The sequence below is a fragment of the Apium graveolens genome, chromosome 5 (assembly GCF_009905375.1).
Source record: "Apium graveolens cultivar Ventura chromosome 5, ASM990537v1, whole genome shotgun sequence".
Classification (NCBI taxonomy): Eukaryota; Viridiplantae; Streptophyta; class Magnoliopsida; order Apiales; family Apiaceae; genus Apium; species Apium graveolens.
Window position 1 is genome coordinate 18,244,270 of NC_133651.1, and position 12,998 is coordinate 18,257,267.

The 12,998-nt window shown below is 37.5% G+C and overlaps 2 protein-coding genes across 3 annotated transcripts; both read left to right on the forward strand.

Moving 5' to 3' along the window:
• Positions 1-404: 404 nt before the first annotated feature.
• Positions 405-1,889, forward strand: LOC141723937 (GATA transcription factor 6). Of its 2 annotated transcripts, XM_074525899.1 has the most exons (3): positions 405-540; positions 630-922; positions 1,042-1,889. In XM_074525899.1, the coding sequence occupies exons 2-3, from the start codon at positions 641-643 to the stop codon at positions 1,558-1,560; spliced, it is 801 nt and encodes a 266-aa protein (XP_074382000.1). In that variant the 5' UTR covers positions 405-540; positions 630-640; the 3' UTR covers positions 1,561-1,889. The 2 variants fall into 2 exon arrangements, with proteins under 2 accessions (XP_074382000.1, XP_074382001.1); XM_074525900.1 differs by lacking the exon at positions 405-540 and having other exon boundaries at positions 547-922.
• A 3,853-nt stretch (positions 1,890-5,742) lies between these two features.
• On the forward strand, positions 5,743-11,172 carry LOC141659873 (protein FAR1-RELATED SEQUENCE 5-like). The gene is made up of 3 exons (XM_074466799.1): positions 5,743-5,936; positions 8,467-10,460; positions 10,721-11,172. Exons 1-3 carry the CDS (start codon positions 5,743-5,745, stop codon positions 11,170-11,172), a joined length of 2,640 nt encoding a protein of 879 aa, XP_074322900.1.
• The last annotated feature ends 1,826 nt before the right edge of the window (positions 11,173-12,998 follow it).

Consider the following 12,998-nt stretch of genomic DNA (forward strand, 5'->3'; position numbering starts at 1 on the left):
TCCATTGTTTAAACTTGAACGCAAACCTCCAACTTTTTACTAAGAGTCAAGAGAGTAAAATTCAAGTAACATTGCACCTTTTAATTTCATAAAAAATCATTTCTTATTTCTTACTATAATGTTATAAAAATCCAAAATCAATTATCGAGTCAATTATAAATAATTATTTTTTAAATCAAATTTGCCTAAACTCCTGTTTTCAAGTACTCACTCAGTACTGGTCCGCATCAATTAATTTTTTAAATACTGATTTTGATTCCAATACCATAAAAATGGTACTCTTAAATGATATTTCTCTTATATGAATAAAAGTTTTGATAAGAAAAAACATTTAAATATCATGATTTTACTAAACTGATAAATTATTTCTATCTATCAAGTCATGAACATTTACCATTTGGGAAAATAAATAAAAATACAAAGTAAAAGTGAAAGGAATTGAAATTTGAAATTATTAAAATTTAAAACCCACACTTCTCATTCATTTCTCATTTCATCTACTATTCTATCCGCTCCTCTTGCCTTCATCTTCTTCACCAGGTAAATATTTTCAATTCAAACCTATAACATATACATACACACTCTCTATACGTATAATTCTTCATATTTTCTCATCCTCTTGTTCTCAGATAATACAACAATGGAGTCGGTCAACGGAGCTTTCAAAAACAATTTGACTTCACCGGAGCGAGGGTTTTGGGAGAACACGCGTTGCTCGCCGGTCGTTCAAAACGGTGTCGTTTCCGAAGAGGATTATTTCTTCGTCGACGAGCTTCTAGACTTTTCTAAAGCAGAGCAAATTGAAAACGACGATGTAATTGAAGACAAAACAGAGAACGGCGTCGTTTGTGTGTCAGATGCCAAACGCGAAATTGTCGCGGCTCCTCCGGTGGCGGTTCATGACACCGAGCTCTCCGTTCCGGTAAATTTTCGTTTTTTACTGTTAATTTTCACCTCGAATTGCGTGATTTTTTTGAATTAGGGTTTTAAATGTGAAAATGATGATGTATACTTATAAGTGTGTGTATGTATATGTTTTAGGTGGATGAATTGGCAGAGTTGGAGTGGTTATCTAATTTTGTGGACGATTCTACCCCTGGCTACTCTCTCACACTTCCGGTTCAAAAACCGCCGGTCAAACTCACCGGTTCGGCTCCGAGAACCGGAGTCCGAGTGTGGCCACTCAGTGAGTCATCTACGTCATCATCATCTTCATCTCCTACGTTTTTAACGTACAGTGACGTCACTCACTCAGCAGAGTCGTACATTACAAAGCCACCGGCGAAAAAGCAGAAACAGCAGTCAGGGAGGCGGTGCAGCCATTGTCTAGTGCAGCAGACTCCGCAGTGGAGAACCGGACCGCTCGGTGCGAAAACGCTGTGTAATGCTTGTGGAGTGAGGTATAAGTCGGGTCGGTTATTGCCGGAGTATAGACCGGCAATTAGCCCGACTTATTCGAGCGAAAAACATTCGAATAATCACCGGAAAGTGATGGAAATGAGGCGCAAAAAGGAGGGAGGAGGTGGTGGTGGTTTTGGAAAGGCGGTTGAAATATTTTGAATTTGGTTTAGGGTTTAATTAGGAGTGGTAGTTTAGAGATTAGGGATTTTAGGTGATGTGATTAGGGTGAGTTGACTGTTTATTTGAATTGCTTTGAAATGTGGTCGTGGATTAGGATTATTTTTAGTTTGACTAAGTAGGAGTATGTTTTTAATCTTGAATTGGTTGAATTGATTAGTGATTACTGATTAATTTCTTGTTTAGAGTTAATTACCTATTTTATCTGATTATGACTTGTGATGACAATTGATCGTTTGGCATGTAAAGTGAGATTTTTGTGGGCGAATCGAGTTTGGTAGGTGATCGATGAAAATCGTAGTATTGGAATAAAATTTGAATTATTTTATACGGAGTTATAGTTCATATTTTGCATTTTTTTTCCCAATCAATTCAAATCAATATTAATGGGTTAAATATCGATATGGTCACTTAACTCAAGTCCATATATCAAAAAACATACTTTAATTATCAGGGCTTCACTTGCATCACTCTAGTTGACGGTAATGGAAGGCCCGTTAGCCGTTGACCTGACGGGAATCGTTTAAATTTTAACGGAACGCACATCATTTCAGACGTGGCGCCATGTGGCATATTATGTGGCGTACAACTAAGCTGAATTAAATTATAACACGGGTAAAACATAAAAAAAACGGTTTAATATATTCATATCCGGGCATTTGGAGCAAATTAAGGTTCCATAGGCGATTTGGGCGAAAAAACCCTAAAAGGCGAAATCGTTCAATTGATTGGGAGATTCTGCATACATTATGAATAGTGCTTTTGTTTGTCTTCAATTAGAGGTATATTCGAAAAACCCACCTATTATTGAGAAGAAAAAATGTCGATTTTGTGTGTATGTATGTTGATATGTTTAGATTAATGTAATTTATGCTTTTTGTATGTATTTACAGCATGCCTACTACTGTGTACCTTCACCATCACGGTGATTTTACACCACCTCCTAATATTAAGTATGTTGGTGGAAGAACAGAGGTTATAAAAGATTTTGATTGTGATACTATGTCATTTCGTGATCTTGAAGAATTTGCTGAAAAATATTCATATGATGTTATTGTTTTTGTCTATTTCAAGTGTGATGGTCTTCATTTGAAGAATGGTACTAGGTTGGTTTATGATGATAAATATGTTCTTGATTTGATAGAAATACATAAGCCTTATGGTAGAATAGACTTGTATGTAGATCATTTTGAGCTTGATGAACTAATTGATGTACCAAACACTCCAAAACAAAATCCAAATAAGACTGCCCCCCCTGTAGATAAAATGTTATAAATTGAAACAGTTAGGGAAAATAATCAGAGTGAGCCAGAAAATGAGAGTGATGGTGTCTACTTGAGTGATGATTCAGAGGACCCTGATGATCCAGACTTTAAAAACATGAGTGACAGTGAAGATTCTGAAGAAGAGAGTTTAGTTCCTGATGATTGTGTGAGTGATGAGGAAGAACAAGTTATAAAGCAAAATGCTAAGAAATTTAAGGATAGTATGTATAATGCTATGAATATACCCACCAAGTCCCCTAGTGAGGAGTCTGAGTTTGATTCTCAAATTATGAGGTCCCTCTCTTCTTCAAGTGAGGATGAGAATGCTAAGATTGGTTATGTAGGTCCACCTAATCCAAAAAGAAGTAAAAAATTGAGAAACAAGAGAAGTATTGGTGGTGTTCCAAGATGGGAGGTTGGTCAAAAATTTGTTAATATGGCAGAGTTTAGGGACCAAGTGAGAACATATGGAGTTAGTGAAAGAAGAGCTGTGCAGTTTATAACTAATGATGCACGTAGGTGTCAAGTAAGTTGTGAGGCTAATTGCCCCTTCTACATATGGTGTAGCAGGGACAAGGATGGTCATGCTTGCACAATTAAAACACTGGTGGACACACACTTGTGCACTAAGCCATACAATAACAAAATGGCAAATGTTCAGTACTCAGTGGAGGTATTTGGGGACAGAATTAGGAAAAATCCACAATGGAGTTGTAAGGAGATGGCAGAAACTATCAAGAATGAATTGGAGATTGAGGTCCCTAGAATTAAGATTCTCAGGTTAAGGAAAGCTGTACTTGAAGTAGTTGCAGAGAGTCTTAAGCAGCATTACTCTAGGGTTAGGGACTTTGGCCATGAGGTTTTGCTAAGTAACCCCAAAAACACTGTGAAGATTTCAACTACAAGGCTTAATCCAGATGACCCTGTCTAATTTAAGAGAATATATGTGTGTTATTTTGCATTGAAGGCTGGATGGAAGGAAGGGTGTAGACCAGTTATTGGTTTATATGGTTGTTTTCTTAAAACAGTCACTGGTGGGCGGCTACTAGCAGCTGTAGGGAGAGATGGGAACAATCAAATGTTCCCAATATGTTATGCTGTTGTAGAATCAGAAAGTACAGATTCATGGAGATGGTTCATTGGTTTGATGAGTGATGACTTAGACTTGAATGAGGGCAGGGCTTGACTATTATCAGTGACCAGCAAAAAGGGCTTGAAAATGCTGTGAAGGAGCTTCTACCTAGGGTTGAACACAGATTTTGCACAAGGCATCTGTGTTCCAATTTCACAAAAAGGTAAAACTCGCCATTTTTTTATTTTTATTTTTCTACTTTGTGATATTTTGTATAACTAACCATTTGATATTTTGTGCAGGTTCCCTAGCTCTTTGTTGAAGAGGATTTTTTGGAATATTGTTTGGGCTACACACAAGGTGGCATATACCGGATCAATGAAAGAATTGGAGAAGCACTCAAAGGCTGCTTATGCACATTTATCTAAATTGGATCCAAAACAGTTGTGTAAGGTATTTTTTTCCACCCATTCCTTGGTTGATAACACAGACAACAACATGTCAGAGAGTTTCAATTCATGGATAATCAATGAAAGGTAAATTGAAATTTAATATGTATTTCATGCATTCTATTTTGTATTTTACCATCTGTTTCATGCATTTTATTATGTATTTCATGCATTCTATAATGTATTTTATTATGTATAATAAATTGTAGGTTTATGCCATTGTTAACTATGTTACAAGAAATACACTACAAGTTGATGACAAGAATGAGGCAAAAAAGGGATGACATGATGAAATTTGACCTTCAGATTTGTCCTAAAATTAAAAAATATTTGGATATCTTGATCACTGAGTCAAGAAAGTGGTATGCTGCATGGGATGGACATAAAAAGTTTGAAGTTAAGTTAGGCACAAGATCAGTGACAGTGGACCTGGATGCAAGAAGCTATGATTGTAGGATATTTGACTTAACTGGCATTCCTTGCCATCATGCCATTGCAGCAATTCATTCAAGGAGGCACCGACCTGTTGACTATGTTTCAGAGTACTATAATAGGGAAAAATACTTGGCAACATATCAATACTCACTTGATGCTATGAAGGGGGAGGAATACTGGGACTTTCATGCTACCGAGGAGTTGTTGCCTCCAGACATACCTTAAAAGCTTAGAGGAAGGCCTAAGAAGTTGAGAAGGAGAGAGGCATAAGAAGGAGGGTCAGGGAGTCAAGCAACACCATCTCAAGGTGTTATCTTACAAAGGTTTTCCAACAAAAGGGTGATGCATTGCAGCAACTGCAGACAAGAAGGCCATAGAGTATCAAAATGCCCAGGGAAAGATGAAACTAAGGACACAGCTGGAAATAATGAAACTGCAGAAAATGAAAAGCAAAAATCTGCGAGTAAAAGGAAGCCCACAAACACTACTCCAAAGAAGAAAGCAGCCAAGGAACTAAAAAGACAGAAACTCACTGTGAGAAGGCCAGTAAAAGGGATTAAAATCAATGAACCACAAACACAATCTTCACAAACTGGGAAGAGCAAGGTCAAGGAAGCATCTTATACTGGTAAAGGCAAGGCACTAGCACCAGAATCTGAATCAGAAAATGAATCAGATCACAGTGAGCATGAGGTGTGGAGACTATTTGAAGATGATTATTTTGGGCATGAAGATGAACAAGGAAAAGCATTGGTAGAGGAGATTGAGACAGATGAACCATTGGTAGCAGATGAACTAGCCATTAGCATTTTTCAAAAAAGTTTCAAGGAAGAAAATGTCATTGGTGAAGGGTCAAAATGCAGATGAATGGAAGAAAAGTGGCAAAGACTATATAGATTTTAGTGACAAACTAAGGGGGACTGTAGGCACTAAGGTTGTTTTCATGCCTACACTAGGCCTAATTCCTTTCAATCCTCCAAGGGGCACACCACCAGTATCAACTCCCGCAGTCATACCTGGAACCAGCAACAACTCAGCCAGAAATGCACAACAAAGCAGCAGCAGCACTAGAAGGATGATGGGGAATCCTCCACCTCAGCAAAACCCTCCACCACCTCCTCCTCCTCCCAGCAATAGGTATGGACTCAGATTGAGTACTGAGCTCAAAAGGTTGAGTGGATTCAAGAACACTCCAGAAGATCCAATTAACCTAGCAGACTGAATTATCTATCTAATGATTATGAAGGATCTATTTCCACACTTCTAAATATGTAATGTTAAGTTCCTCTCCAAGACTTATGTATTTTGTTTTTTGGTATTGTAAGACTTATCTATTTACCATCTGATTGTAAGACAGGGTATCACTTTTGCTATTTGGTATTGATGGTTAAATGCAGTTGAATGAATTTGTTTCCATAACCATTAATTTTTTTAGTAAACATTATACTTTAGCTATTTACGCAAAGACCAAAATTAGGTCTACATGACCTTTTCATTCATTGCAAAATATACCATACATTGACTGTTACCAGCCACTACTATATACCATTCACTACTACTACCTACCACGACACATCAACAATTACTACACTACAACTACATCAGCATTAACACAAATGCAACCCCTATCACAGCTAAGACAATTCAGATCTTCAATTATTTTTTCAGGTTTGATTTGTCAGCCTCCAACTGAATTCTTGCATCAACTAACAGCCTCATTTCCTCCTTCAAAATCTTTTTTTTTCAACACTTTCTGCTAGATCATCTTCAACAAGTTTCAACTTCTCCTCTAGATAGATTCTCCTGTGATTTTAGTGAGTAATCATTTACATTGCCCTGGGACAAAAATCTTCTTCAAACCAATGAAAGAAATGGCATCCTTCTCCTGCCTACATTTACAAAAAATAAATAACTTTTTACAATTACATAAATCTTAAGTTAAAAAAAATAAACAATTACCTTAGGAATTGCACAAGTGTAAAATCGCCTTCCAGGATTTTTTAAGGTCCATGATATACAGATCTAGCTCGTCTCCCACATAAACATATTTGGTGCTCTTCCTTTTTCACCGAAGATGAACTATCGCTGCTTCTACCCATGGGGCTTCTGATTGTCGACATGTTACCTTCAATTTTGTGCAATGAATTAAACTGATATATGATGGACTTAGATTCTACTAATTTAAGTTGATGAACCCTAATTTATACATGCATACAGAGGTTGTATATCTTATATAGCCGTTATACAGAGGCTAGATATCCACGTAGCAAAAATCGGACCGTTATGTCTACTCTATCCAACTACTCACTGTCACGTCATATTCCCGTCAGGTCAACGGCTCTGACTAACGGGCCTTCCATTATCGTCAACTAGAGTGATGTAAGTGAGGCCCCAATAACTAGAGTGTATTTTTTGATACATGGGCTTGAGTTAAGTGACCATATCGATATTTAGCCCCAATATTAATTAAAGTTCGAGCACCCATGTTAAAAATAAATGCCTCATTCTTTTTTAAAATCAATTTTAATTTGCAATCATAAAAAATTTGCTCAATTCCCCCATCCCAAATATTCTCATCAAACTCTATTAAATTTTCTCTTCAAAACTCTATCATTGTATATTAAATATACTCATCACATTCCATTACTTTCATTTCTCACCGACCAAAAACAACAAAATGGTTTTGCAGTGCCTCACCATTCCTGATTCCTTCATGTTCGTAATGCACGAGTTTTTAAGAATCAGCGATATTCGAGTGAAGTTCACTTTCATGTAATATAAAAACTAGTTGAGTGGATATAAAAGTCTATATAAGAAGACTAAATTATACTCCCGCCGTCCCTGCCAAATGTAAACATTTAGTTTGGGTGCGAAATTTAAGAAAAATGATAAATTAGTGGAGGAAAATTAAAAAAGTGAGTAAAGTAGTATGATCGATTAATATTATATATATATAGGGGACAGGTCTTTAGCAACCGTTTGCTGTTTAAAGTTTGTTGACAAATAATTTATCAGCCGTTGGATGGGGGATTAACGGGTGAGATGGCATCCGGACCGCTGAAATTTTCCACGGTTGGTCTGGACGGACCGCGGAAAATTTCCGCGGTTGGGTGCTGTCCCCTTATCCCCAGCATCCCAACAGCACCTCATTTCACCACAAAAAATACCAAAATTTTCAAGAAAAATTCTACTCTCTCCAAGTTTACATATTAGGCGATTTTGGGGCATTTTCATCAAGAAATTCAAGTTGTTTTGTCAATTCAAGGTATATTTCTTGTCTTAAATTTCACATTTTCATGGCGGATAAATTATTTACTCGTATGTTTCATCATAAACGTCAAAATGAAAAAAAAGAGGCTATTGATTGTAGTTTACAACTTGATAGTTTAAATAGTAGTGAAGAACCTAAAACCCCTGTATATGTTGAAGATGATGATTTTGTAGATTGAGGAATTTATTAATTTAGATGACGATTTGGTTGATGTTGAAGATGAAAGTGATGGAAATGAGGTTGAAAATGAGGTTGAAAATGATAGTGATAATGTTGAGGGTGAGGATGAAGATGATAATGTAGAGGATGCAAATTTGTATGAAAATATTGATGGGGGGGAGTTCCATATTTGAATCAAATTTTTCAAAGTGTGGATGAGACCGGTCATTTTTTTAGGGCTTATGCTTTACGAAATGGATTTGCTATTAAAATTCAAGCTAGCCATCGTAATAAAGACAACGAGATATATGGTCGTTTATATGTTTGTAGGCTTTATGGAAAAAGTGTCGCCGCCGAGAGTAGTCAAAATAAACGGCGTAGAGAGGTTCTTCCTAAAAGCGAGTGCAAGGTGAGGATGTATGTCAATTATCAAAAGAAAAAACGTCACTGGGAGGTAACTAGCCTTGAATTGGTACACAACCACGGTCTTGTTTCCCCTAGTAAGATGAATTTGGTACAACGAGAAAGACATGTCAACACCGTGACCCGTAGTTTGATAAAAACGCTTTATGGTTCGGGGGTTCGTAATTGTCAAGTGATGAATGTGATTGGTAACATTCATGGAGGTAATGACAAAGTTGGTTTCAATGTTCAACATGTTAGGAATGTGTTAAGAGACGAGAGGAAGAAAAGGTTTGAGATTAGTGATGCCCAAGCGGGGTTGGACTTGTTGCATAGGTTGAATGAAGAAAGTGGTTCTAAATATTTTATTAGGACCGAAGTCGATGAAGAGAATCGCTTGAAGTGTCTAGTATGGATTGATCCGAGATATATAATGGCTTACCAAAATTTTGGCGATGTTATGGCTTTTGATACCACTTATCGGACAAATAGGTATGCAATGTCATTTGTCCCATTTACCGGAGTCAATCATCATTATCAATCGGTAATTTTCGGGTTTGCATTGATGCGGGATGAACACGCGTCGACTTTTGAGTGGATTCTTCGTACTTGGATTGAAGGTGTGGGGAATAATCCTCCATTGACTATAATCACGGATCAAGATCAAGCCATGGAAAGCGCTATTGCGGTTGTACTCCTGAATACTACCCATTTATTGTGTTCTTGGCACATTAGTCAAAAATTCCCGGAGAAATTAGCTCATTATTATTCGGCTTTTCCGGAATTCAAGACGGACTTCAACAATTGCATTTATAAATCTCTCACCGAATATGTTTTTGAAGCTAGATGGGCGTCGTTTGTGGAAAAGTATCACTTGCAAGATCATAAATGGTTAAAGGGGTTATATGAGTTGAAGCACAAGTGGATTCCTGCATATACTAGAAACAAATTTTCGGCATTTCAAAATAGTACATCGAGGAGTGAGGGGATGAATTCTTTCTTTGATAAGTATGTGAGTTCGGCAATGGGTTTGAAGGAATTCATTGAAAATGCCCAAAAAGCATTGGCAAGGCAATTCATGAGGGAGAAGGAAGAAGATTATTTCACCATTAATCTAAAACGTCCCATGAAATTGCATACCACATTGGAGTATCATGCTTCTTGTATCAACACTAAGGAAATATTTAGAAGATTTCAAGATGAATTGGTTGAGTCTTCAAAATACTTTGTTGAAAAAGACCGACGAGCTAGTGAAGAAGGGGAGAGAATGGGGGATGTTTATACGTACTATAGTTGTTATAGGCCCATGTCTGAGCCTATGAGAAGAAATGTTTATTTTGTGGCATTCGAGAAAGCAAGCTCTTTGGGAATGTGTACGTGTAGAATGCTTGAACATTCGGGGCTACTTTGTAGACACCTATTGGCGGTCTTCACTAAGAAACGGGTTTCGGAAATTCCCCCGTATTACAAAAACCGGAGGTGGACAATGCATGCCAATAGAGTTGATGGTGTGTTGCCTTACAATTTGGATGTTGGACAAAGTCATGAGATGACCTCAACCGATCGATTTAATAGCATGACAATGGTAACCATGAGTTTTTGTCAAAGTAGCATTGCATCCAAGGAACGGTATGATTATGCCGTTGGAGTGATGAATCGAGAAATACCAATTCTCGAAAAAATGAGCGTTGATGGAATTAAATCTTACGAAAGCAATTCGCAAGCTCCAAATGCAAGTGCTCATGAAGAAATAATTCTTGACCCTATGATGTCCCAAACTAAAGGGAGGAAGAAGGACGTTCGTTTCAAAAGTCCAATGGAATCGATTGGTAAAAAAGAGAAGCCGCTAAGAAGGTGCACTTATTGTCAAATGGAAGGCCATGATAAAAGGAAGTGTGCTAGTAGACTAGAAGATCTTAAAAATGTTCAAGAATCGCAATATAATTAGTGGTGTACCATTTTGTAACCGAATGTTGTAATCTTTAAATGGATTTGAATTTTAAGTGTTTAACATTGCTTTCTTTTTTGTTATGTTTTATTGTCATATAATTGCCAATTATTGTCATATAATTATGTTTTATTGTGATAGGTAACATGACTAGCGAGTATAGTGGTGAGAACAACTCCGATCATAATTGTGATTCGGTTTCCCACGTTAGCAACACATTCTCGGACTCCCTACCAAGCGACTCGTGGTATGAGGACAATGACGAGGAAGATGTGGTCTCACCAACCTTTAGTGAGATGGAAGATGCATGTGCCGATTTGATGCCCCTTGTGGACAATGACGAGCCGCCCCATGTGGAGGAAGACGAAACGGACTTGTACCCACCCGATGAGGAGGCTTATAGGGCCAAAAATTGGATCGAGGCATGCAATTGGATGGAGGGTACTGAGCCGTGGAGATTGGTGAACTCTCATCTGGATCCGTACTTCCTTCCGATCTTGAATTTGGGCAACAACACGCCGATGGAAAATAGAAAAAATCCGGATGGAATGGTGGTAAGCTTGTTAAATGTGATCGGATTGCCAATATTGTAAACTTGAGGCCTCGTGAGGGTTGTAATATGGACCAAATACGCATCGAATATGTGAAGGGTTGGGTTTCACACCTAATGGGAGGGACGGAGAGGGAACGCGGGACATGTTTTGCAAGATTTCGTCTCTACGATGGCTCGAATACGATTCCCGTTACCATTTGGAACGACTCCAACCCTTACCCTTGGAAACTTACGGAAGGCCATATCCGTGATGGTTGTGTACTTGTTCTCTACCATATTGCATGCTTCGTGGATACTACGCAAGGAGTTGCTCAACACCGGTTATCCGGTGGTCTTTCTAATATACTAGGTATTTTTGGTTAGGACCAATATATTTTATAAAATTTAGTGGACTGTATTGATCGTGTAATTTTCATTCGAATCTATGTATTTTCATTGAATTTTATATGAATTTATATGAATTTTCTATGAATTAAAGTATGAAATTTGAGATTTCGACCTATTTGACTTTATTTATTATATTATGAGAATTACCTAAAAATTTGAGATTGAAAACTAAAATTTACAAGTCGAACTATACATTACAAATTGTTATGAAATATATTGAAAGGTTTTTTTCAATATTTGGACAAGCGTTGACTTTTGTTGACTTTTTTAAGGAATTTTCAATTTAACGTAAAAAATGAAAAAAAAATAAATTTGAAAATCACTCATTACCATATTTTAAGACTTTTGAGAGTGGTTTGGATTAGTGGAAGTTAGTTTAGGACTAACTTCCAAAAAATAAGCAATTTCAACAGAAGGTTTGCATGCATGCCTCTGTTTCTGCTCTGTTTTTCTGCTCTGTTTTCTGGAACAAAACCAAAGGGACGGACCGCGGAAATTTTCCGCGGTTGGGCTAAAGAGGGACCGCGGAAAATTTCCGCGGCTGGGCAGGAATTTTTTTGTAATGCAAACTGTATACAGAAATTCACCACCTATAATCCACAAAAATTGCCAACAAAATCCAGCATAATTTACCACCTATAATCCACCAAATTCACCAAAATTGGCAACAAAAATCCCACACACCTATAATCCTCCGAAATCAAGCATAATTCACCAAAATAATCCTCCAAAATCCAAAACAATCCAAAATCCACAAAATCCACCAAAATAAAATCAAATCAAATAAAATCGACAATATAAAATCCAATGATATCCAAGTACGTAAACCGACAATATAAAATCAAAAGAAATGCAACTACATAATCCGACAACCTAAAATGAAACGAAATCCAACTACATAATCCGACAACCTAAAATCAAATGAAATTCAACTACGAAGCTTCGTGACGCCTACGCATACGAATCCCGGGAATCCCCCTTGCCTTCCCTAGCTGAAGCTCCCTAGCTATCCTATACCTAAAGGTATCCACCTCCTTCTGCGACCAATTCGGTACCTCGGCTAAGTCATATCCTTGTGTGAAGTAGTCCATGTACTTCATCACATAAACACCATAATCATTAGAGTTTCGTTGCTTTGGCCTGGACGGTAGAGCTAGGACCTCGGCTGAAGTAGGGTCAAGCCCCTCGACTGGGTGTACCATATGCAATAGCCTCGGCAATAACCATGACTGTAATGAAATTATGATCCGAGAATGAATATAATATACAATTGGTAAGGACTATATAGAAGACAGTAATAGTAGAGGAGAATACCACCACTCGTATATCCTCACGATAATCCGGCTCGTCATTCATTGAATCTATGATAAGACCTTCAAATCGTCTAGTACCGAACATGAACAAAACCCAATGCACATCTCCGACACAACATGGGATGAATATGTAGTCCGCCTCGAGAACGGAAGGACCAACAATAGC

Excerpts from the sequence above, each read along its gene's own strand:
- LOC141723937 (XM_074525899.1), top strand. The coding sequence starts at position 641 with ATGGAGTCGGTCAACGGAGCTTTCAAAAACAATTTGACTTCACCGGAG. Across the intron at positions 923-1,041 it reads ACACCGAGCTCTCCGTTCCG|GTGGATGAATTGGCAGAGTT; the intron begins GTAAATTTTCGT and ends TATATGTTTTAG.
- LOC141659873 (XM_074466799.1), top strand. The coding sequence starts at position 5,743 with ATGCCTACACTAGGCCTAATTCCTTTCAATCCTCCAAGGGGCACACCA. Across the intron at positions 5,937-8,466 it reads CCTCCTCCTCCCAGCAATAG|GGCTTATGCTTTACGAAATG; the intron begins GTATGGACTCAG and ends TCATTTTTTTAG. Across the intron at positions 10,461-10,720 it reads AAGTCCAATGGAATCGATTG|GTAACATGACTAGCGAGTAT; the intron begins GTAAAAAAGAGA and ends TTATTGTGATAG.